Raw genomic sequence first — 24,623 nt, 5'->3', positions numbered from 1 at the left:
ACAGTCAATGAAGATTTCTCATTGGATGTTTTGAAAGGTTTCTGTGTGAAAATGTTTAGTCAAAGTCAGTCAAATATCTCCTCCATCCGCTATGTGAGTTTTATTAAAGTTAAACAGCCGTGACAGTCAGACTGTGATGGAGACAGTAGAGACAGCAGGTGCAGACAGATGGTAGACCTGCATTAAGCCTCAGTATTTGGGGCTCTGGGAGATCAGAGCCACCTGGTGGAAGCTGTGAGTAAACATACAGGCTCACACTCTCAAAGTAAAGTGGAAACATCTCTAGATTGAATGAATTTACCTTAACTTCAATGGCTTTTTACTTGATGCAAGACATTTACAAGAAATATACTTAATGTTTTGACTTTGAGCAAAGCAAAGTAAACATGTAATTAAAAAGTAAAAATTTTGTTCGGAAAACTATTTGAAAAGGCAGGTTTGTCATTTATTTCAAGGTCAATACAATATAAAGATACACAAAACTTCAGCTTCAAATATGAATGTACTTCAATTTGTCGGAATAACCAGGATTATAAGAAATCCAAATTGAGGTCAGAAAACGACGGGTCATGATTTATGATTGGTTATATGCAGTTGTGTAGGGGAGTAGGGCCTTAAAGAACATTATTACACAGCTGTGTTAAATAGTTGGTTCTGATTGGACAATTACACAGAACAATCATCCGTTATTCCTCAATAGCCGACTCTGGTGTCCTCGTCCCCCTTAATGTCTGTCCAGATGCCACCTCAGAATCCTAAAATATGACTGGCTAATTGTCTTGTTGGAGGCAGGAATTGTGTCAAAAACAACTTTTTAGGATGTGTTGTAATAATAATATGCTGGTAGCTTCCATTGCATCTAAATGTGGTTATTTAAATTTGGAATTTGGAAAAACATATTTTTGAGTCCTTAAAGAATAAATCTAAGTAGATCCATACAACTGATTTTGCCGCTGTGGAATTGAACATCTTTTAGATATTTTAATGTAAGGAGTTATAGTTATATTAACTGTAGAGAGGGTAAATTTAAAAAAAATGTGTTTAAGTCAGTGCCTTAACTGGGTCCCCCCCCCCAATCCAAAAAGTCTGGATAATCACTTGCATCTTATAAGCAGAATAATGTATAGTGAGCAAGTAGTTAAAGCAGAGGAACCACGACAGGTTGAGACCAAGCTGCAAACTTTGATGTTGAAAAATGAAGCCAATGCAGAAGTGCAAAAAAAACGGCAGTGTCCATTTGAGGCTGGCTCCAAAAGCCCAGGAAGCTCCAGAATTGAACATGTTTGCAGGCCAATAGTTATCCTTAAATTTGTGTAATTGGGGGTTTGGCCAATTTGCCCGACAGGTGGGTGCATTGTAGCCATTTGCCAGGAGGCTTAAGGCCCGCCTAACTCAAACTCTACCTGTTTAGATTGATCCAAAGTTAGGTGGAGTTAGCATTTCCCATATAGCGACCATCATTGTTGGCTTCAAAATGCCTCTTCAGAAACCAGTGGGTGACGTCACTAAGACTAAACATGCATGCTTTATACAGCCTATGGTTGAGACAAGACCACCCTCCTTCGGGGTCCTGCTCACCCTGCCAGAGTTCTATTCACTGTGCATCATCCTTTACATAACACAACAAACAAAGTGACATCTTTAGGATTTAGGGGAAATTAAAATCAACCATAAGCTCCCAACAGCCTCATTGAGAAACATTACAGTACTTGGAGTTAACTTTGGCTCAGGTTATACTCAAATTAAAATATGACTTTAATTTTACTGACCTTGTGAGGGTCAAAGGTCACCAACTAGCATGGGGAAGTTCCCTCAAGCCCCATAAGCAATAAACAATCTTGGCAGGTAATTAATGACGCTCCGCTTCCTGTTGGGAGAATTTGACACAATCAAAAGATATCCTCAAATATTGCTTGGATCACTATGAAAACACACACAGGGATTACAATAAAGGGACTGATGGGCTTAATAATATTTTAGATAGGAGGGGGGGACTATGACGAAAAATTGATATAAGTTTCAAGTGTTGAATTTTTACCACTTCAGCCCTTGAGAGCCTGCAGGAACATCAGAGCTCTCAGTGTAAAGTGTTCCACTTTTATAATCCTGATTGTACTTGAATGTAACTTCAGACCCCAGGAGCACTGAGCACATATGTCCAAACTTTACAGGACAGCAGCTACAATTAGGACCATACCTCCATGAGGCTTTCTTGAGTGCATGTCGTGTTCAGGTGGTCATTACTGGGCCCGGCTGTGTATTATCTGCCCATAAAACTGTCAGCAGCAGCAGTGTTTTTCTCCTTGAGGGGAATGCTGTGTGAGGAAGCTGCTGAAAAGTTGTTTTATTGAAAATCACACCGCAGTCCTTGTAACTGAAATGTAATTCTAAAATATAACAGGTCAGCTTCAGGAGAGAAAATAGTGCGGCTCATCACTTACATTTTCTTGATCAAAGGTTATAGAGAATACCTTGATTCATTACTAGAGGCTTAATTAGTGGTCATGCTGTTCAGGTGATTAACTAATGTCCAGTTCACACAGGGACAATAAATCTGGCTTGTTTCTGATGTTTTGACTTGCACATTTTATCCTCCTGTTCATACACCACTGTGCATGTCCAAAATAATAATGTTCTCATTTTTATGCATGTTCATGTATAACTTCTAGACTGTAGGCTGCATACTTCATTCAAAGTTGCCACACAAATATGGACACAAAATCTGAATTACCTTACATAGAATGGATTACACTGTTGTAACTTCAGGTAAGCAGTCATTTAGCCTTCAGGAATCAAATAGTCAATACAACGTGTTCATAGCTAACAGTTTTTAACCATGCGCAAAACTAGCAACGTTTTGTTACTGACCATATTTGTCCGAAACTTTGTTCTAAAGGTGTACTTTGAGATTTAACAATGGTAACTTATCTCAACTCAACTTCAACTGTGTTTGTCCCAAAAGGGCGATTGTTTTTTGCGGCAAGGCATAACAGGACAGGACATAGTTATGTCAGCATGCTAAGACGCAGAGGCAAAATGGAGAACATTCTCAAAGCTGAGGTCATATTAGCGCGCTAATAATAGCTATTAGCTCTAAACACTGCTTCACCTGGATGCAGTCTAGCTAAGCTGCTATCATGTCCGCTGTTATAGCCTATTTGTTTGGTGGAGTTCTGCTGCTGCATAGATCTAAATGAATGGCTAGTTATTAGTATGGTTCTCTGATTTATCTTCATCAAAATTAAATAAAAATGGATTACAGTAGCATTAGATGAGACCAGCTGCTGAGAAACATACTGTAGTGTCACGACAAAGGCTGGGGATTTTGTTGCATGACATCCACTCCAACTCTGCATTACCGGCCTATCACTGCATATTTATTCAAAAACCTGCATTCATGCATTTATAATTCATTAGGGGCTTCAGTGCAATGTACTATCCTGCAAAAAAATCTCTTTGGTGATTAAGTCTGAATGTAAAATATGCAGCAATAAGCAGTTTTTATAATGTTGGAGCATAAACTGGTGTATTTGCAACATGCCATCTGGCACAATGAAACTCAAGTATGTGTTCATATGAGATGCGACATCTGGGGATTAATAATGCAGGAATACCGTGTGCATAAAATAAGTATGCTTTCTTTAGAGTAGGAGTTAATGTCTATAAAGTGTGGGTGTTTTGTTGTTATAAGAAAGTTTCATATTTGTTTATCTTGAGCTTCTGGACAGATGGATAAGTGTGCCAACGGTGTTGTATTAGAAATAACATTTTCAATGTTTTTCAAATCCTTTTTTATTTTTCATCCATAAAAACTAAACAGATGAAGCTTAATGAGTTGTAGAGATACAGAAAAAAAAAAGAAAAAAACATTAAATACACTTTTGCTAACTCAAATGGAAACAGAGAATGTACAACAGTTATAAATTCTTGCCGATGACAAAAATTCAAACTACCCCTAAACTATCACACATCTATACATACGACACTTTTCTACAAACATACAAACATGAAGAGTTGAATCCACAAGTTTCACATAATGCTGCTATATGATACTAAGCCCCCTGGAATTGTTCCCCCATAATACAAAAAAAAATGTATGGATTTTGTTTTTTCAACTGTATGATACTGTGGAAGGTTGTGGTCGATGAAATCCATTAAAGTTATGACTACAAAGTGAACTCCATCTCTGGCAGGTAGATCATCAAGTAGGTGTAGATGCTGTTATCAAGTTATTTTTAAATTTACTTGTGCTGGCTCATGAAATCTCTAAGGAAGTCTTCAAATCGTGGGACAGGGGCCTCCTTGGCGGGCTCATCGGCAGCCTTCTCCTCAACAGCGGCGGCTGCTGCAGGCTCATCAGCAGCTTCTGCGGGCTCAGCGCGTCGCAGGCGGCAGTTGTAGTCGAACTCAGGATCGCAGTCAGGGTCGGGCATGATTATGCCATCCTTGCTGGGCTTCGAGGCAACAACGCCAGAGGGTGCAGCAAACTTTCCGCAGTTCGGGTCGAATGGATGGCAGGCGGGCTTGGCTGGAGCCTTGATGTCAGCCTTGGCCTCAGAGCCAGACTTCACTGGGGTGCAGTCTTTGTCATAGTGCACAAAGCAGTCGTGGCCATCCTTGGTCTTGCCTGGGACTCCAAGCTTGTAGCGGACCTGATTGATTGATTGATTGATTTGTGTGTTTGTTCAAGACAGATGCAATAAAAGATGGAAGATAGCAAGTGAAAGCATCATGCAACACCCATTTCATTTCACTACATCATTTAATAAACCATATGAAAAGAAGAAAACATTAATAGAACAATTCAACAGGCAAGATTACACTAGATTAGTCAAAATATTGAACTATGTAATCCAAGAAGCAGGACTTTTCAGACCTGGTGTTCGGGGATCTTCGGAGCAGGCTTGCGCAGGGCAGCGGCGGCTGCCAGTATGCAGTATGGGTCATAGCGAGGGTCGCAGGACAGGGGAGCAGCAGGAGGTGCAGGCTTGTGTTTGGGGGCATACTCCAGCACGGGCTTGGTGAGGCCAGACAGCTTGGTGGCGGTCAAGGGGTTGCAGTCGGCATCAAAGAGAGGGTTGCATTGTTGTTCTGTAGGAGCTTCCTCTCCAGCGAGGGGAGCTGGAGCAGCAACGTTGGTCACACACAGGGGATCAACTGCTGGGTCACAGCTTGGGTAGACCAAGTGGTAGAAACCGGTGGGGGCTTTTTGCACCAGGGATGGCATGCAGTAGGGGTTCTTTGGGTCACATTTGAGGGCGGCATAGGATGGGGCAGGGCCAGGGGCTGGGCGGTAACCATAAGCTGCCCTCAGGTGATACTGCAGACACTCCACATCTTCAGAATTGCAGATCCTCAGCAGCTCAGTCTTCTGCTCGGCACTCAAGAAGGGCTCCAGGACGGGGGCGTAGTAGTAGAAGCCGGTGGGGCTCTTCAGTGGCATGGGCAGCATGGGGGTGAGGATGGGGGCTGGGACCTTGGCTGGAGCTGGCTCAGGGGCGGCTGCCTTGGGAAGGAGGGGGAAGAGACAGTAGGGGTCGAGGTAAGGATTGCACATCCTGACAGAAGCGGACTTTATGGTCTCAGGCATCATCACGGCAGCCTTTGGCTTGCTGGTGGACTCGGCGATGCACTCTGGATCATCAGAGTCAGCACAGGTCTTGTAGACTTCACTGAGGTACTTGAGGTAGTGGTTGAAGGTAGGGCCCTCCTCTGACCTGTGCTTGTTCTGCAAGAATGCCATGTACAGACGATCCAGATCCTCCAACTAAAATAAAGAAAGAGAAGGGCAAAGAATGAATACATCTGCTCTAAATCCATATAATTTTCATGCCATAGAGAGCGCAAAATAAACTAAAAATAAACCTATGAAAATTTAAACAAAGCCCCTGATAGAGGAACAACACCAATACTCCAAGGGGGGATGCATGTACTTTTTCAGCTCACTGTTTTATTACTCAAACCACACTGCTGACTCTGTAACCGCAGAGCTCCCACTCTGCTGGAACATGACTTGCATGGCAGAATAACTCAGCAAAGAGGCTAATGGCTTATTAACACTTTTATATAATCATGGTAGGAGAAATAAAGTATTTATTGCTGTGAAAAAATAAGGAGTGTACATCAAAAAGAAGTCTGAATCTATCTGTTCGGGCAAAAGCTGTTGAGTGCTTCGATGATCAAAAAGGCCAGAGAAACTGTGATTGTTGTTTCAAGAAAAACAAGCCGTGGTTGAGAATCCCAACTGGGAGAGATTGAATAATTAATGTGAAATAAACTCCACTCACTCCCTCCTGGTTGTGGCTGTCCATGAAGTACTTGTACCATCCCCAGAAGTCCGGCAGGCGTTTAAACTGGGGCACAGGCAAGACGGGGAGGTTCCTTCTGTTACGAACGAGTTTGGTCAGGCTCGCCATGGCCTGTTCTTTCACATCTTCAGACTCTGCATGCACTAACGAGAGAAGAGGTGGGAAAGTGAACTTAATGAAGCGTGCAGGTTCTGTAATTTACACGCCACATGAAGGGGAAAGTCTCAGTTATGTAAGCGCACCTGGTTTTATTTACATGATGAAATAATTGTTGTTTTTTTATATTGGAATACTGTTTGGACCCTATGCTTTAATACATTCATGTTACACTATCTTCTATGTTTGTATTGTGATATATAAAGTATTAAACTCAAAAGTGTACCAACCCTGACCCAATACTTCTTAAATCTTAAAATCTGTTTCAGTTCAATATCTATTTTTCTTATCTACATTCATGCTGTAAAGTGGACAGGAATAGTAATTTCCTAAATGTGATGCTAACGCTGGTTAGCTTATAGCTTTGCATAAGGTCTTTGCTCCATCTTAAAAAGAAAATCTCATCAGTAATCATGCATAAGCTTTTCTGTGGAGAAACATACAATTACCGATGGAAAAAAAGGTCAATTAGCAGCTTTATGGGATGCTGTGTTTTGTTCAGCTAAATGGCTGCTGCCTCCAGCTTCACATTTAGTGCACAGAAATGTGAATGGTATCAATATTTTCATCTGACTTTTTACAAGACACAAAATGAGCTTCTTTCCAAAATGATGAACGTTTTTTGTAAGCCCAATGTGTTGGGCCTTTTTTTGTGTTTGACATGTGTTTGAATTATTTAACCAAGATGGACAGTATGTTTCCTTATATCTGATTTGAATAGACAGAGAATGTCATACTGCTTGTCTCTATTGTTGTTTTATTTCAGTATGAAATATGAAGCAATATAAAAAATAATAAGCTCACAATCTCTAGCCTCAATAGAGTTTGACAACAAGGTTTGAACATAAGAACATTTCTAGAAGTTCACCCGATGAATACTGATCAGATAAATTGGCTTATTGCTGGACCACTAACTATCAGTTTAGAACATACTGTAAAAATGCCCAACACAGACTCGAAGATGTCAAAAATGTCTGTTTTAGTAAAAAAGTATTTTTTTATATTAATTAATTAAACATTACATTAACAAATAAGAAAGAGAAAGATGAAACCTTCACATTTGAAAGACTGGCACCTGCCAATTGTTATTTTGGTTGAAGGACTTTCCATATTAATCTAAACTGCAGGGGTGCATTAAAGCATCACAATTCATGCTTGGCTGAAAAATAGAGTGATCTATGTTAAGTGATTATATCTGAGTTTTGAAGTCCATTTTCCAAATAAATTTTCTGTATCACAGACTTAAAAGCCAACAGGTCCCCCCATGCCACGTCTCAGGTCCTCACCTTCCTCCTCCTTGTGCTGCTCCACTGGAACGGCCCCCAGAAACTCTGTAAAACAGGAGCAGGAGCCACATTAGCAGCAGCAGGGACATTAGCTGACTAGGACCAGATGTTGAGCTTTCTCTTAACACGAGGGGAAACGCTGAGCTGCTAATAAGCCCCTGGGTGAAACACGGCAGGTGCTTGGGCTCTGGCGCCCCGGCACAGGCAGCATCCTGCAGCGTAAACACCCCCACTCTCTTCCTGCAGACCCCCACCCAGAACTTTGCAGGCTTAGTTAGACTTTGAACAAGACTGGTGGAGCTTGTGCAAAAAAAACTGGGGGCCTCTTTTACCTGTAAAACTACAAAGAGAGGGCCCTCACACAAACCAATTACCCCTGCACTGTAAATGTGGAAGGTGGGAGGGACGGGACATGCCTATGTGCATCCCTGTCTCCACATGTGGACTGTCTTCTTGCTCTACCAGGGGGTTTTCTTCAGAAGTTTACAACTTTAAGGGGGGAAAAAACAGCCAAGTCAGCTGATTATGGCAGAAACTTCCTGACCTCATTTCATTTATTAATGTGGAAAGTCTCCCAGAGGTGCAGTGATGGATGTCTTTTTATGACTCTGAAAGGATTTTGTCGTACTAACAAGCTGCCATGATGAGTTAAAGAGATGAGAGTAAGGGCGTGTTTAGAATCTGACCCATGGATAAATCGAATGCTAGACAGTATCTTAGATATACTAACGCCCCCACTCTCCCAGTACATTTGACTAAAACCAGTGAACAAAAAGACCTTTGATGTCCTATTAGAGTAAAGTTTAGAAGTATTCACATCATTACTCTTAACTCTTGTCATTTGTATATATATTGTTTTAGTTTTGAAGGGTAATTAAGGTACACATATCCTAAAGGTGTATTTAAGGAAATTAACTTAGTTTCATTCCACTATCAATCATCTTCCTTCTTTTTCAGATTTCTGTCACTGAGGTGATTTTTCCAACTTTTGCTCTGCTTTTCATTATAAAATACTGGCTACTTTCATTTCCTCAGGCTTGTAAAAAATCCGTCAAATGAAAAATTGGGAGAAGGAAACATGATGCTTTGAACTTTTAAAATAAGGTGCATATCCTGTGATGAGTGGTTTCATTGCGATATGGATTCATAATGTCTCAAGTGGAAGATTTCGAATTGTCCACATCGTGTTTTTCAAAATTGTTTTACAGCCATAAAAATAATAATTTAGTGGGAAACTGGTAATGTAAATGATTTTCCTTTTTATGCCCTTGAGTCATTTTACCAATTTCACACCATCCCATCTGATCACATTGGAAGACCAGCTCTAAGACAGAACTGCAGTCCTCTCTTTCAGTATTGCTTTTATATTCCTGACTGAAAGGTTTCATTTCATGTAAAGAAAAGAAAACTCAGAATAAAATTTCATTTCATTTAATTTCCTGAACAACCTCACTATCTTCAATACATCTGAAGAGGAAAAACCACATTACATAAGAGAAAGCTCCAGACTCTCTGCCAACTGATTTTTATGAAGTCAAAAACACATTTAAATCAGTTTTAAAAACTTAGATAAAGTCTCACCTGGTAATAAAACAATAGCTAACAGGAGTCCTGTGTGGATCAGAGAAAATGATGGTCGTCCAAAGCGGGCCATTTTGAGTTTAATGTGCTTCCTGAAGAAAAAGATAGAAACAATATTCATTGGAAAATGTATTAGAGGATGGATTACACAATATGAACTTCTGGCATTATACTATCTTCTAACAAGAATGCAGCTAGACTTGGATTTATTCATGCTTCTTCTTGTTCTTTTTTGGAGAGTTTTTCAGCAAACTGTTAGATATGAAACCGAGAAGACAATGCATTGAAAGAGCTCCTCTTTAACTGGCTGGAGCTAACAGGAAGGATTGGGGACATGCTGCAGTAGAGCTTTTCAGGGATTACGGAGAAAAAGAAGTCTTTAGTTATGAGTATCAAAATATACTGCACTGGTCTATGAAAAAGGCAAAATGTTCTTCTCCATTACTGCATGAATGGCTGCTGAATTCCAGCCTCTGTGCTCAAAGGAGAGATTGTCTTCTTCAGTTTCACACTCGTGAATAAATCTGAGGTCGTTATCACTTTTCATGCTAACACACCAAAGTTGCAGGCCGTTTCTCTGGCTTTCTGAACATTGTATCAACTGAACTACATGCAGCATGCACATTTGGTCCTTACCTGCAAAGGTGCTGAAGTCGTGGCCTCCTGTGATCAGGTGAGGCTCTCTGCTTCTCGGGACGAGGGGGGCTCACTGCAGTGTGGTCGTTGGAGCTGTCTAAACGCTCTACCTCTCTGCTCCCCTGTATGGCATGGCCGGGCAGGGGAACATTTTTAAGGAGCTCTCTTGATCATTAAAAACAAAAATGCATGTCATACGGCTCCGGCGTGCTGGTAGGCGCTCCAGGATTGGCTCCAGCACTGCCATCCGTCCAACCAATGGGGGTCCTGTAATTAGTGGAGGTGAGCAGCACGACTGCTTTCTGTGGAGAAACATTAACAAGGTGCCACTTAGCGTCGGGTTTCTTTCCTCACAGGTTTGGAATTTGGGGTCAACATGTAAAGTGACAGTATGTATCAGCCACTAGTTGATTTTGAGATTTAAAATTTACATAAATGACTCAGTGGGCGTAAACCTTAAAACTGTAAGCTGTTAAATTCTGTCAGCTCGAGGCCTCTGTTACAGCAGATTTATATAGAACTGCCTGCAGCTATTGCAGAGGTGGCACTCATAAAGCATTCAGTGGAAACCTATGGCAAGAGAGAGTCCTCATGTTCCTATACTTTACAGATGATAAAGATGCATGAACAGGAATCTACTGGTGAATAAGAAGCCGTAAATAACAACATTATACTATACTTCTGAAGAAATCAGTCGTAAAATAAACCTTCATTTTTTTTTTTTATCTCTGTGCTCCATCTCCATAAGAACTTTCTCTCTGCAAAGAATAAAAAAAACGATTTCTGAAATAATTCCTGTGTTGCATCAGTGTATTGACAAATGTATGAGCAATATTGTCCAGGATGACAGGAAAGTGACTCCTCTCATTTCAATGGTGCTTTACTGCATCGGATCAGGAGTTACACCAGCCTCTTTGGATAACGTTTCCAAACTTAGTGTCTTGCTAAAAGTCTCCAGCCATTTGTCTTTTTTAGTTACTCAGCTGATATTTAATAGAAGCTACACCTACATTTATACCAAAAACACCAGGATTATTCTACGTGTAAACTTGGCAATTAACCTGTTTCTGAGTTAATACAAAGGGTAAGATGACGTTAGAAGAGACACATAATATGATGTATATATTGTCATTTGATCACTCTGAATGGAGGAGTGTTTGTTTTTTCTTTACTAACCATCAAATCATCCTTAAGACAAACAAAACATGGTCATAGTTTTAAAACCATGCCACAAAACAAGCATTTTGTTTTTCACTGCTTACCTTCTTGCATGTTTTCTCTCCAACAACATGAAAAAAAACTGCAGTCATTAGGAGAAGTAGGTTTCATGCAGCACACATCACTAATGAGGCTGCTGCTGTAGGTGAGTGGAGCCATTAGGACCAGCACGCCAACAACCCTGTTTCTTTGGTTCATGTTCCCGATGCTTACAATGTGCCACGTAGCTCGTAGAGCCTCGAGTTAATGCCAGTGGAATATACAGTGTGTATAGGAGTTATGGAAACTAGCTAACATTACCTGAAAACAGTCAGACAGAGCAGGCATTCTTTAAAAGTTTATCTTGCTTAGAAAAGATCCACCAAACAGATTAATTAATTTACATAAACTGTACAACCTTCACACTTATCCCAACAGATGAACTCAGGACTCCTCATGTAGACTTCATCATTTTGATCCAAATGAGTTCTACTGAATGTTTTTTAAAGTCCCCATGAAATGAAAAATACATTTTCTGGGTTTTTAATCCAGCCTTCCTGTTTTTAATGTTAAATTATCTGCAAATTCTATTTCAATAAAGTATGATCTGAGTATTTTTACATCAAAATAACTGTAATTTCTCTTCCTGTAAAACGTAAAAAAAAATGTCTGCACTCAGGGGGGTTTACTACTTTTTGACCAATTCAAAAGCAAATTCATCCCAACGTTATGTCCCGTCCCATCTTGTGATCGGTTCTATCCCTATTTCAGTAGGTAATGCGTCACTACAAGGCAGTTAGATACGCTCAAAGTTCTGATTCATGGGGACTTTATCGCTCTTTTTTCAAGCTCAATCGACTTGTCGAAACGTTACAATAATTATTCATATCATAAACCAACTGTGTTTAGTTTGGTCCAAGTCTCTCATATGTAGCCTATACGAGCAGAAGCTAGCATGTTTCAGCTAGGCCTATTTATCACTAATATTTAGCTGAAATCAGCGTCTCACCTTTCGCTACCTTTTCAATGATGTATGCTGACATTTTAAATCATTATTTAAAATGATATAACATAACAGTAGAAGAAGCTGTTGCCAAGTTACTTGACCATTTTTCATTTGTTTCTAATTAACAATGCTGTTTGAAGTATTAGCTACAATTTGATTTCATCCTCGTATTCAAAAACTACTTTAGCTAACTCTTTGAAACATACATCTATTACTTTAAGGCATTTTCAAACAACCTGTATATAACTTTAAAAATATTATTTATCATTTATCCAGAACTTTTGGTTGACGGTTCTTAAATAATAATTTCCAAACTTTGACTTTACTGTTAGCATTTATACCATTTGTCCATGACTATACTGTTGGTATTTGTTCTCTTATTACACTTATCTTATATTTTGAAATGTCTATTCATACATTTAGCAAACAATTCGTCAACTTAAGCTATCGTAAACAATTATCTGTCACATTTATAGCTTATCTTTATACTTACCTTACGTTAAGGTAATAAGTTGTTCATACATTATCGTCACTATTTCTCCATAACGATCAATTAAATAAATTGTATTTTCTAATTATTTAAATTGTGGATTTTCTTCTATACTTAGCAAACTGTGTGAGCCTATTGCTAGTAGTTATGCTTTTATTTAAGAGACAGATTCCAGCTGACATTTCTGTGGTTATATTTTTTGGATGTAGTTTTATGTCGTAAGTAGCTTTATACTTTGTCTTGGCCACCTGAAGAACAAGTACCATGTTTAGGTCTCACTGGAGTAGAAGCTAGAGCAAGACATCAACATAGGTTTATTTGGTTTCTATGGTAATATGGAGATAAAAACATGAAGTACAATCTTCCAATACACTGTGCTGTATTCAACGCTCAGTACAGTTTGTCCTCTCAGACTTCTCTCTCTTGAATGACTTCTGATGACTGAGACTTGCCATGTCTCTGCAGTTTACACATTTCAGGATAACCGGTGCTGTCACAGAAAGAGACAAAATGGTTATTTTCTTCAGTTTAACGTAGCCAGCCATCATGGAGAGATGTCGGTCTCTTTATGTGCATGGAAAAGTCACAGCAACTTACCCTTGATTTGGGCTGAGAACCCATAAAGCTTGTCATGCTTCTTATGAAAGAAAAGCTCATTAAATACACAGACCCTTGTAAAAATGACGGTGCCTGTCAAAGCCTTTTATGTAAGCACTTCAGCTGTGCTTTTAATAGTGGAAGGGAAGGGAGACTCAACGAGTCTGAGATCTTCATGACCCCTAATCAATCCTGAGTACGTTGGCTACATGCAGATTTTTTGAAGTAAACATAAGTAGTTCCATGGGGGAAAAATGTGACATGTATTGATTGTATTACAGAATGTGCATTCCTCCATGAAAAAAAATATTATTTTGATGATTCTGTCAAATGTTCAAGCTTCATGATCGACAACATGCAACAACATTCTTCGACATTTCAGTCAGCATCAACTGTTCTTTGGTTGACGTGTTTAGTAGTTAATATTTGAATGCTAGCTCCCTACAATAAGAAAGAAGACAGAGTACCTTTAGCTTAGCAGTAAAGTCTCTAGATTGTCCATGCAAGTCACCCAAAAATTGAGGTTCTTGTTAAATAATTTTCTTAAGTTGTAACATATCAGGGCTTCAGATAGGCTATTGGTTATGTTGCATGCCCCTTGGACTTTACAGAGGCTATAGTCCTCATTGCAGCGGATGTGGGTTTGAATCCGTCCATGGATTTGGTGCATGTCAACCACCACTCTTTCAAGTTGTTACATAATTCACATTTTACTAAGAGCCATGGACAGTTTCAAAGATCTGTGGTCGGATTTAAACCCACGTACAGCTGTGGGTCAGTTTAAGAGTCAGGGGTTTGATCCCCAGCCTCTACAGCTACATGTCCTATGTGACACTTAGCAGCCTCTACCATCAGAGTGTGAGTGTGTAGGTGTTCCCTGCGGTGTAAAAGCACTTTGAGAAGTCAGAAGACTAGAAAAGCTCTATGCAAACTCAAGTCCATTTACCATTTACCAAAGAGCATCATTTCTGTCCCTTCATTCATGAAAACCATGCCGGGAGGCTAATCAACATTTTCTAAAGCATACTTAATTGATGAGTTACTGATATCGTTTTTTGTAAATTGGCCCAAATGAGCTGTTGGTTAATTTTGAAATTCCCAATCTGAACCCTTTATTTGTGTTTACTGCTGGTTTATGCTCGACTACGGGGAGCTTTGAGTGTTATTAACATTTTTGTTTTGGAGACAACTGTTGGAAATGTCTGTGCTGACCACACAGTTCTCTGTTTTGCTGATTCTGTACAGAGCTTTTAAAACTGTGAAGTCTGCATTTTGTGCACTTAAGAAGCCTCTTATCTGTCTTCAGCATGTGCTGAATAGTAATAAATAAAAAATATGCTGTTGCCCAAAAATGAAAATATTATTGCCCCTCAAATCAGCATGGAAACTGTTCAGACATTAAAGAAGTCTTCTTTGACGGTGGTGATACAATCTACAGACATACAACAGTCTATGTGCTGTTTACTGTCAGACTGACGGCTGCAGACGCCAACAAACTCATTTAATTAACAAGAACAGGCCCTTCTGGCTTTTTCAGAGAAGCTGTACATATTTGTTAATAGAGTCTGTCTCTAAAGGAACTTTATCTTTGTATAAATTATGATTCATTCTATCTACGGTGGTAATATTAGAAGTGATAAAATCCTAATTTCTGATCAACTGTGTGCTGCTTTTGTTTAGATTTATCACCGTGCTTCATAGTGTCAAAGAAAGGGAAACCTGGATGAGTTGTGCACAAACTAGAACTCTCAATCCAAAAACCCATCCATCACCATGACACACGTGTGCATGTAAATGCATTCACTGATTGCTCAATAAAATAAATCACTCTGCTACTACCTTTGTGCAATTCCCTATTGAGAAATCTGCTTATGTCTCCAACCCTAACAGAACCTTCTATATATCAGTTCTGACTGTTATATCTATAAAGTAAATAAATAACTAAAAATGTAAATGAAGACATTATCCAGCTTCATAAATTCAAAATACTATTTATACATGTTTAAACAGTGTCACAAATAGAATATATCACAAAAATACAACAATGGATGCATTACTACTGTACACATACGAACACATTATGACATTACATAACCCACTGCAGAATGTGAGTCTAACACATACTGTCATTCGAATAGTTTAAGCCATTGTAACAGACCATTTATCATATGCCACCTGCAGCATGCATGGCGACAGCAATAGGAGCCTCTGCCCATCATAGGTGTAATTACACTTCTAACAGGTGTTCTCCTGCACTCTGAAACCTGCAATCCAGTTCAGAAACAGTCTGAGACATGAGCACGATACAAGCTCATAATTTAAACATACCATATATGAAGGAATCCTTGGGATCTTGAGAATTTCACAACATCTGGAGCCTGTGTCGACTTTTTAAGGATGCTTTAAAAAGCCTCAAACTAGAACGACTATGAAAGGAAATTGTATGTCATTAGACAGAAAATGGGTGGTTTGCTTTCCACACACAAAAAAAAAAAAGGTTGAGGAAAAAATAAAAGGTTCAGAGTGGTGCGAATATCATCCATCTTTACTGTGAAGACATTTTAGCCTCAAGTCACTGGATGTCGTCATCATCAAACAAATCCTCATAATCTGTGGAAGGAAAACCAAAAACACAATTATTACACGACATTACATAACAGCTGGCTGTATTACAAATGTTTCTGCAGGCCAGGCCTGTTCTCATAAAGCAGCGTTATAGGACAGTGGGTCAGAGGAGTGCAGGGTGATAAAAGTCAAAGCATCTTGGAATGTTTGAGCTAAGGAGTCTGCTGAGTGGCCTTCCTGTGGGTCTGACAGTTTGTGAGGTCAGAGCTCAACAGGAGAATTGGATGAAAATGCACGGGAGTATGTGCCACATCCTCTGTTCCTGCAGGCAGACTGCAGACGACACAGCTAGGCAGGAAACAAGATCTACATGATAAGTAAATGTTTGACAACTCAGGAGGAATTACATGTTTTCTGACACGTAGCGTTTTGTAGAATATGAATATTTGTCTGCAACCAGAGTCTGTTATCCACATACCCTCCCTCCTCATGCAGACTGAGACCAGACAGACTCTTTTAAAAGGTGTCATCACGCACGCAAAACACAGAAATCAGACCGCACATGACAGAAAAACTATATTTTGTCCCAAATTAAAGCCTTGAAAAAAAAAAAAAAACGGAAGACAAGCATGTCATGTGACAAAATTCCCTCCTTCACTCTGTGTGTCTGCTGGTCATATAGACAAGAATATAAAGTCAGCACAAACACATAAATGTAAATCTTTTCCCAAAACCCTCCTCATTGTTATTGTGCTGAAACAAATAACGGCTGACCTACGCTAAATGTTTAAAAGGAAGAATGTGCAACTTTTTGATCCAGTAGACGGAGCCGGACAAACCCGATAAAAACTACCGACAAGGACCGACGGCCGACGATCTCCTTGGTGTGTCAGGGCCTTAAAACCAAAAAGAACTTTACCTCACAATTAGTGATTAATTAGTGAAGGGTTTTTCCTCAGAGCTACTGCAGCCTGAATATTCCCCACATGTGGGGAGTGACATAAATTAGCACAAACTGTCACTGCAGCTTTACTTTTGTGACGGTAACAGAAATGAGCCAGTGTGACACTGATTGTTTAAATTAATGAACGTTTAAAATCCCTTTACAAATGTAGGCCAGGGTGATCGAGAGCTGCTTCCAATACGCCTGAAGACAGTGAAAAGGCACGCATCTCTGTTTGAAAGGGAATAAAGCGTGCCCCCCCCTCCCCCCCTAAAGGAGCCTGATACATTCACACCCACAGAGCTCCAGCTGAAAAGTCTGCGTGGAATCTGTGTCACACATGGCGAGAAGTTGTGGCTGTTTGATGTAGCTGTGCCTCGGGACAGAGATCACACTACATTATAAAACACAGTTAGTAAAAAAAGCTGGGGGAAGGGGGGGGGGGGGTACAAGGAATGTTTGAGGGCCAGTAAAGAGATTTCCTGCTGTGGAACCAGCAGCGCTCTGATGCCCAGGGGTGAAAAACCATCATGGACTAATAGATTCAATCTGCCCCGGAGTGACAACCTCCTCACTGAAGATGTCTGACTTCTCCTGTGTTCACTTCAGATCACCTGAGAAACTACATCGATTTGCATTCATGCGCCTATTTCTATTATTCTGTAAGAGGATTATGACAGCCAAGACGTTTCGTGAGACTGTTTAGAGATGAAGGATAAACTGACAACGTCCCAAAAAAATCATTTCAAAATTCAGATCCACATTATGTAGCACCAAATTCACTGATGACATCAAACTAATCAACACGATAAAAACAAATTCTCAGCAAATAACCTCAGCTGCCTTTTTTTTTTTTTAATGTTGTACGAGGGATTTGTATTTGTTTCAGAAACACTCATCACCTGCAACTAATTTCCACCTGGATAAAAGTTGGACTCCATGGCAACCTAAAGTCCAAAATGTAAAAGTGCCAATTTTGCAGAAAACTAAAAACTTCCAAGAGGACTTCTGGTATCTAGAACTAATATGAAACAACTCCTGGTACCACCAACTCTGCTGCTTATTTATCTAGAGGAAGTCCAAAAAAAATGCAAGTACCAACAGAGTAGGCATCAGTGAGACACAGGGTGAGTAAGTGTTTCATGTTGGCGTTGGTGGTGAAACACTAGATACACACACCAAGTCGGCAAAAACTGATCTCGAGGTACTTCCTCAATCATTGCCAAGTGTGTCACCTCATTTTCTCAAGAACTTATATTTAGCATTATCAGCAGGGTGAAAGTGCGGACTGAACTTTCAATAGATGGCTCTCGAAATTATTATTATTTTGAGACTCTGATCAAATAAAATTACATCTAAAAAAGTCCTCTGCCACAGTTGACTAAAATGAATTTCCAGCTTCTGTACATCAAACTTTTTACAAACCTGTCTGCATTGTTTTATGTAAATACTTAAGAGACTTGTTTAAATATGTGCATATACTGAAATGTCTAACAGCCCCAGAAAGAAAAGGTTATTTTTTTCTTTAGACGAGGGGTTCTGATCCGTGGATTTAAACGGTAATGCATGGTTTGTTTACCATTGAAGAAGTCTGCATGAACTGCCTTTTCATTGGCAGCCAGGTCCATCAGCAGTCCTGTGCTTCCCCCAGCCTGCCAAAGGACAGACATGCAGCTCAGAGGCACAAATATGACCCACAATCCCAGCAGAAGCCCCCCACTGTACACTTAGAGACATGTGTCATTATGATCGTTTGTATGTCAGACTAATGCTGCAACAGGTCATTAATTGTGTTATCTACATCCCACTGACTTTACATAGGTGAGTTACAGGTGAAATCAAAATGTTATTTAGTATAGTGAGCAAAATGTGCTCAAATAGGCAACATTAACAACCCTCAAATAGCACTATAATAAAGCGATTACATAAATGTACTCATGCAAAAGTCAGATTGAACAAGTGATCTGATTGGACAAGAGGCATTCAATGGAGAACACCTTCACTTGTCACCGTATCCCTCCGCCTGACAGGTGAGCTGAAGACATACAATTAACAGCTGTTATTTAAAACGTCATCGTGTGATGTTACTCAGAAACATTTCAACACTACAGACGAATAAACCTTCTAGCAAATTAACCATTATAAATGATCCGTACTAACATTATCTTGAACGACTGTGTGCGTCGTAATCGTTAACATTTACGGTGACACCGTCTCTCGGGTGATCTTAAATAGCAAACGCACCTGGTAACCTTGACGATCACGTAGCCCTATCCAAATAAACCAGCGAGCTAACAAAGTTCACGAACCTCGTCCAGGTCCATGTACGGCCCGGCTCCCTCCGGAAACATCTCGTCCACTGCTGGTTTCATGGCGGTCGAGTTGGACGGATCCTTCAGTGGCATGGATAACCCAAAACACCGGGCGTCTAATCTTCAGATTTTCATCAAATGCTCCACTACAAACTCAGGCTAATGCAGCGCCACATGAAAATAAATCCGACCAGGTAGCGGAATCAACACACAAAGGTTCCGCAGCATGTTTTGAGGTGAGCTTTCATGGGGATATTCTGCCTTAAAAAATAACACACAAATTAAGACAGTATGGGGAAAAGTGCTGATTGTAAAGTAGTGTGTAGATATTTCAATGTGTTCTTAGGTTTAGCCCTGCGTCTTACTGAATGTATTACTCTTTAACACAGTCATCATGTTCTATTAAGGTGTCAATGTCTTAATAGTTTCAAAAGCCTGAATTTCATAGAAGTTCATTTAAAAAGTTTTAAAGAGGGAAGTGAACACCTTTCATCCACGGATGTTTAAAATCAGTTTTTGTTGTGACTCTGAATTGCAAACTCATGACCAATATGAATCACATGAAGTAAGTTTCACAAACCTTTATTGTCTTTTATTAGATTCCTTGTGTCTGCAGTTTGCAGTATTTATATCCCATTGTTTTTATAAATAGAATATGCCCCACATTTGATTCTTCAATTTCAAACTGCAATGGGAACAGGAATGTATTGTGACCAAAAATACATATGGATGTTTAAAGTTGTGTAAAACATTACCCCCAGATAAAATGAAACCCGTTGATGATATGTTAACAAACAACGAGGATGCTACACATCCTCCAATTCAACTACATGATGTTCTGTAGTGACATGCTTTTACCTTCAGCTGTAAACAAATAATCTTATGAAGGCAGAAAGACTCCAGATCTAAATAAACTGAGAAACAGAGTTGAGTATACCCTCCTGGTCATGATCAGCACAAGTATTAGTAAAAGCTCAAACAAAAGTGGAACAGCTGTCGAAGCATCTTTTCCGTCTGTCATGAACAGCACCATCTTGTGACATTTTCTAGAGAGTTTTGTCACAGCCTTGCTGCCTGCTGGCCACCATCCTGCTCACGTCAATGTTGTTTTTTGCAAAGGTCTCCCTTGCTTTCTGAACAGTGGAGTCGGGCAGGGATCGTGTTCGGCCCAGGATCCAGGCGAAGTCTACGTGGAAGAGTCTCAGGATGTCCGTGCAGGAGTAGACCAGGGCTGAGTTCACATAGTCAGTGGACAGGATCCAGTAAGGGGAGTATGGCAGCACTGTGCAGCAACAAAATCAGATTACCTACAATGAACACAACTAAAGGTGCAGTTTTTCTGTATCAAATGTCTCACTCACCATAGGAATAACTTATTCCCAGCTTGGCCGGATTCTTAATATCTTCTATGACACCAATCCCTTCGATTTTCCTCAGCTCTCCTTTTCTGTTTCCAGACAGTCACATTTCATGTTGCATTTAGGAAAATACAAAAACCAGGCGAGCATCACCTCATGACTCCACATTTGCACAAGGAAATTGCAGATAGGACTCACAGTATCTCCGAGCTGACCACTCGGATGGAGCTGTCCGTTGTCAAAGTGAAATTGGTTTCGATGCATCGTCCCTTCTCAAACTGGGCCGGCAGCTTGGCAATTTCAAACCATCTCCCCATGAACTGAGAGGGCAGAAACACGCAGGAGAGTTCAAAGACAATCGAGAACATTGTCAGTAGAGAGTATGAATAAATCTACATGCTTTAGTGTCGTCAGTAAAATGTGCAGCAGCTCTCCTATCAAACCTAGTCTCTACCAGGAAACTAAGTTAGTACATCTAATTGAGTAGAATTTGGTTAATTAAATATTTCTATTTTATTTAACAGCGTTATAATTTTATTTGTGCCTACTAGTATTATTATGACTTCATTTGGCTTCATCTTGACCAACTTCAACAGTGAAATGTCACTCATATATAAAGATGATGCAGTAGGGATAATCCACTAATATTTATTTATGAGCAAAACCAAACTATAATGTAAATGTATGCAGTTAAAGGCCCTTTAAAAATGTACATACCCAGCAGACATTATTGTGCCCAAAGGGGGATTTTATAAAATTCATGAAGATTCACATTTCAGTTAAATTATAATTTTCCTATTATAGCCTACATAAAATAAATATTTATGTAAGACTCCTTGTATAAACAACCCTTCTAAAAGCAAGACACAACTATTTCAAATGTATTCCACAATCCAATAACAATTTAATAATAATAATAAAATGAAAGGAGCAGCACAGTCATTCACTTAAGGAGCTCAGTGCAGCCGTAGTCCATATAGTGCAGTGATGTAGTTCAGTGTGATGTATTGATTACATTAACAAATACAAATATCTACTCATAACTTCATTATAAGTTGAATATGTTAACATGTAAATAATCAGTGTATAAATGCACACCTTTGCTCAGATTATTCTGATTTTAAGTTACATAGCAAATGTGCTTCTTTATAATCATTAATGTCTATTTGTAATGGATAAGCAAGTACACCTTATAAAGTAATTTTTTGCCACATTTAAAAAAATAATCTTGTTAAAGGACAAACATTAGAAATGTGTAACAAGTCTGAAGTCTGACTTTTAGCCCTCCAGAAGGATTAAAGGCTGTCCAACACAGCATGTCATCCATACACTATCATGCCACCATACTTTTTTCTTTCTACCAGTTTTGACCTGTTTTGAACAGACTGGGTTGTACCTGTTTAAGGTTGAATGCCGGTTGAACTGTCGGTTCTGGACACGGCCCCCAGTGAGGCACCTGAGCCTCGATGAGCGGGAGGAACAACACCGAAACAAGAACGACAGATAACCTCATGGTGGAGTCGGACCCTTGGTACCTGCAGAAGTTTATCAGCAGGGAAAAAAAAGAGTTTAACAAATCCCCTCTAAATACAAGACCACAATGTGAATTTAGGCAAAAATAGCATTTGTAATCCAAAAAGGATCATATAACAATAATTCAATATACGTTTTCGTACCTCTGCTTCCAGGAGATTCAGATATATGTTCTCTCCCTCGGGTGAATTCTTGTATTTGAATCCGAGACGTTGCTCTCAGCGAGGTCTTCCAGCTTTGCGACAATGTGTCATCAATGGGCGTCTTTGTGGAGAGGCAGCTGCTTTATTTCAGACATGAAGTAAACTATTAGTAAAAGTGGAGTCATGGGGTTGCATACCGGTGGAGATGTTATAAAACAATCTGGCTGTTTTTCTGCCTTAAATGGACAGCCATGTGTGACCCTCATTCACCTAAAGACACACAAGGTCTGTACACAACAGAGCAGAAAGACATTTTAATGTTGATAAAAATAGATCCCATTTTTTCATCAAACCTAAAAATGTCTCACTACTCAAGTAGCATTCGAAAGTGTAATCTGTGTTATATCCTCTGTTGTTACTGTGCAGGACATCCACTACCATCCCTGTTATGTTTAGGGGTTTAAAACATTCACTTAATTCAATTATATTTTGTCACATTCACTTCACAGTATCTCAGGACACATGTAGCAGGGCAGCTTTGCTTGTAGATCTGCCACAGTAACTTAATAATGCTTAATCTATGAAGCATGGGGTTGAGATCATTATAAGGAAAAACAGAACAATTTCTCCATTTTCTGAAACACCAGACAGTTTACTGTTAATAATCACCAATGAATACAATCATTAGTTGAAGCTCTGCGGTACAAGCTTCAGTGAAATGTCTCAACTATTACTGGATGGGTCACCACAGCATTTGGTTCAGACATCATGTTCCCCCAGGATAAACTGTAAGAGCTTTGGTGAGCCTTGACTTTTCCGTCTAACGGCATCATCTTTGACATCTAAGGCTGTGAATTATTTTGAATATTAAGTAGATAATCAGGTGTGAAAGCCAGATATTTGACTCATAGGTCAGGTACACGTTCAGGGTTAGTGGTGGTAAAAAAAAAAAAAAGCCAGTTAGAAAGGCCAGGCTATCCTTGACGGGATAATACAGGAGATGATGACGGAGAGTGGAAACACGGGAGGCAGTTGGCGGGGAAGGTCAGACGATGAGGACTGGCAGGAGAGGGAGCCGGGGACCTGCAGGTCAGGAGGGAGCGGCTGGATCTGACATGACAAGAGAGTTAGTATGTGGCGGAGAAAAACTAAGAAGACAAGTGTTGCACAGCGATGGTGTCACATGTCATTAATGCTTTCAAACACAAAGAGCCATGAGTCCTAGCTTTTCTGTCAGTGTGCAGTGAGAAGAATCACTGCTTTCTGTTCTGTGTTGTTTTTCAGCCAGCCTGACAGGTGACTCTCATCCCGTCAGTCATTACACGGCTGGAAACAGAGGACTCAAGCGACGCCCACTCGAAACAGGCCTCCAGAAAGTGTGTGCAGGAGCATCTTTTTCACACAAGTCTTTAGCATGAATCCATTTATGAGCTGCAGATGTCTGGAGTGACAGACGCTGTGTGAACTGATAAAAACATCTATATCAGGTGTGATGGGTGTGAAGTGAACTATGTAACAGAATATGTTCATAAAGCATTTTATATTTGTACTTTCAGATCTGATTCATAAAGATTTGAGAACATACGGATATAAAAATATATCACACCCCTACAGAAGATGAATCAAAGCTAAAACCATGCCAGCAGCTCTGTTAAGTACCACTTAGGCCACACATACTGTTGATAAAGTGTGTTAGCACGTTTGCTTATTAGCTGTAATACAATCAGAATGCACTCACTGTCTTTAGATTACAAATTAGTAGTTTTTTTTATAAAATCTCGTCCCCTTTACAAAACAATCTGATCTATATTTGAGCCTAAACAAATACATAATATTGCAACAAAAACATACATTTAAAAAAGCAGCCTTACATATATTTAAATGTGTTAATCAATTATACATCAACTAAACATTCACCACTGAATCAACACATTTAAATAAGTCGTTCCTTTCCACCACTGAGAAATGACACAGGTGGTTTGCTTCTTCCGCGAGCAGGCAATGCAACATTTAGCTTCCAGGAAAATAAAACATTGAGCGGAGATGTTGCACTGTTTGTTAACTAAATCATCAGGGTAGACATTAACAACACATGATAAAGGCTTAAGAGTCACCTTCTTACCAATCGACAATTTTTTATTCATCTCTATCAACAGATATCTATTACTGAGTACATGGCTGTTGCTAGTCGGACTTAAAGCGTTGACAGAAAAATCTGCAGGCTACACTGGAGCCCCCTGAAGCCTCTGCTGGAGACCCTTGGGGTAATTCGTCATCATCACGATGGGTTACAACATTTATGAGACCTCAAATGTCAGCCTCGTGGTGGCGCTGGAGAGAAAAGTCAGAAGATCAACAAGGTCATTTGAATTTGTCCTCCAGGGGTCTTGAACATATATATATGCTTGAAAGCAATGCAATAATAGTAGAGATGTTTCCAATTTGAATAGAAAATGTCATCCTTGTGGAAGAGGGAGATGAAAAGTCAGGGGATCGACAAAGATATTAGGAT

General features: G+C 39.7%; 3 protein-coding genes across 3 annotated transcripts; all 3 read right to left on the bottom strand.

Annotated features, from left to right (window-relative positions):
* Nucleotides 1-3,767: 3,767 nt before the first annotated feature.
* and2 (actinodin2) lies at nt 3,768-10,126 on the bottom strand. The gene is made up of 6 exons (XM_061045083.1): nt 9,968-10,126; nt 9,332-9,423; nt 7,751-7,795; nt 6,288-6,451; nt 4,877-5,767; nt 3,768-4,652 (listed from the first exon to the last, which is right to left on the bottom strand). Exons 2-6 carry the CDS (start codon nt 9,402-9,404, stop codon nt 4,242-4,244), a joined length of 1,584 nt encoding a protein of 527 aa, XP_060901066.1. The 5' UTR covers nt 9,405-9,423; nt 9,968-10,126; the 3' UTR covers nt 3,768-4,241.
* Nucleotides 10,127-15,232: 5,106 nt separating this feature from the next.
* On the bottom strand, nt 15,233-19,211 carry LOC132979356 (COP9 signalosome complex subunit 9-like). Its single transcript, XM_061045082.1, has 3 exons — nt 19,075-19,211; nt 18,345-18,417; nt 15,233-15,867 (listed from the first exon to the last, which is right to left on the bottom strand). Exons 1-3 carry the CDS (start codon nt 19,168-19,170, stop codon nt 15,830-15,832), a joined length of 207 nt encoding a protein of 68 aa, XP_060901065.1. The 5' UTR covers nt 19,171-19,211; the 3' UTR covers nt 15,233-15,829.
* apoda.1 (apolipoprotein Da, duplicate 1) lies at nt 15,233-21,964 on the bottom strand. The gene is made up of 5 exons (XM_061045081.1): nt 21,832-21,964; nt 20,634-20,755; nt 20,439-20,524; nt 19,075-20,359; nt 15,233-15,867 (listed from the first exon to the last, which is right to left on the bottom strand). Exons 1-4 carry the CDS (start codon nt 21,946-21,948, stop codon nt 20,124-20,126), a joined length of 561 nt encoding a protein of 186 aa, XP_060901064.1. The 5' UTR covers nt 21,949-21,964; the 3' UTR covers nt 15,233-15,867; nt 19,075-20,123.
* Nucleotides 21,965-24,623: the final 2,659 nt, after the last annotated feature.

This window comes from Labrus mixtus, chromosome 8 (genome assembly GCF_963584025.1).
Source record: "Labrus mixtus chromosome 8, fLabMix1.1, whole genome shotgun sequence".
Lineage (NCBI taxonomy): Eukaryota > Metazoa > Chordata > Actinopteri > Labriformes > Labridae > Labrus > Labrus mixtus.
The sequence above is the reverse complement of the archived record's forward strand: the minus strand, read 5'-3'. Positions and strand labels throughout refer to the sequence as shown.

Excerpts from the sequence above, each read along its gene's own strand:
- and2 (XM_061045083.1), bottom strand. The coding sequence starts at position 9,404 with ATGGCCCGCTTTGGACGACCATCATTTTCTCTGATCCACACAGGACTC. Across the intron at positions 6,452-7,750 it reads GCAGCACAAGGAGGAGGAAG|TGCATGCAGAGTCTGAAGAT; the intron begins GTGAGGACCTGA and ends TTCTCTCGTTAG. Across the intron at positions 4,653-4,876 it reads CGAAGATCCCCGAACACCAG|GTCCGCTACAAGCTTGGAGT; the intron begins GTCTGAAAAGTC and ends TCAATCAATCAG.
- LOC132979356 (XM_061045082.1), bottom strand. The coding sequence starts at position 19,170 with ATGCCACTGAAGGATCCGTCCAACTCGACCGCCATGAAACCAGCAGTG. Across the intron at positions 18,418-19,074 it reads CGTACATGGACCTGGACGAG|GCTGGGGGAAGCACAGGACT; the intron begins GTTCGTGAACTT and ends GTCCTTTGGCAG. Across the intron at positions 15,868-18,344 it reads TCATGCAGACTTCTTCAATG|ATTATGAGGATTTGTTTGAT; the intron begins GTAAACAAACCA and ends TTCCTTCCACAG.
- apoda.1 (XM_061045081.1), bottom strand. The coding sequence starts at position 21,948 with ATGAGGTTATCTGTCGTTCTTGTTTCGGTGTTGTTCCTCCCGCTCATC. Across the intron at positions 20,756-21,831 it reads CGGCATTCAACCTTAAACAG|TTCATGGGGAGATGGTTTGA; the intron begins GTACAACCCAGT and ends CTGCCCTCTCAG. Across the intron at positions 20,360-20,438 it reads GGGAATAAGTTATTCCTATG|TGCTGCCATACTCCCCTTAC; the intron begins GTGAGTGAGACA and ends GTTGCTGCACAG.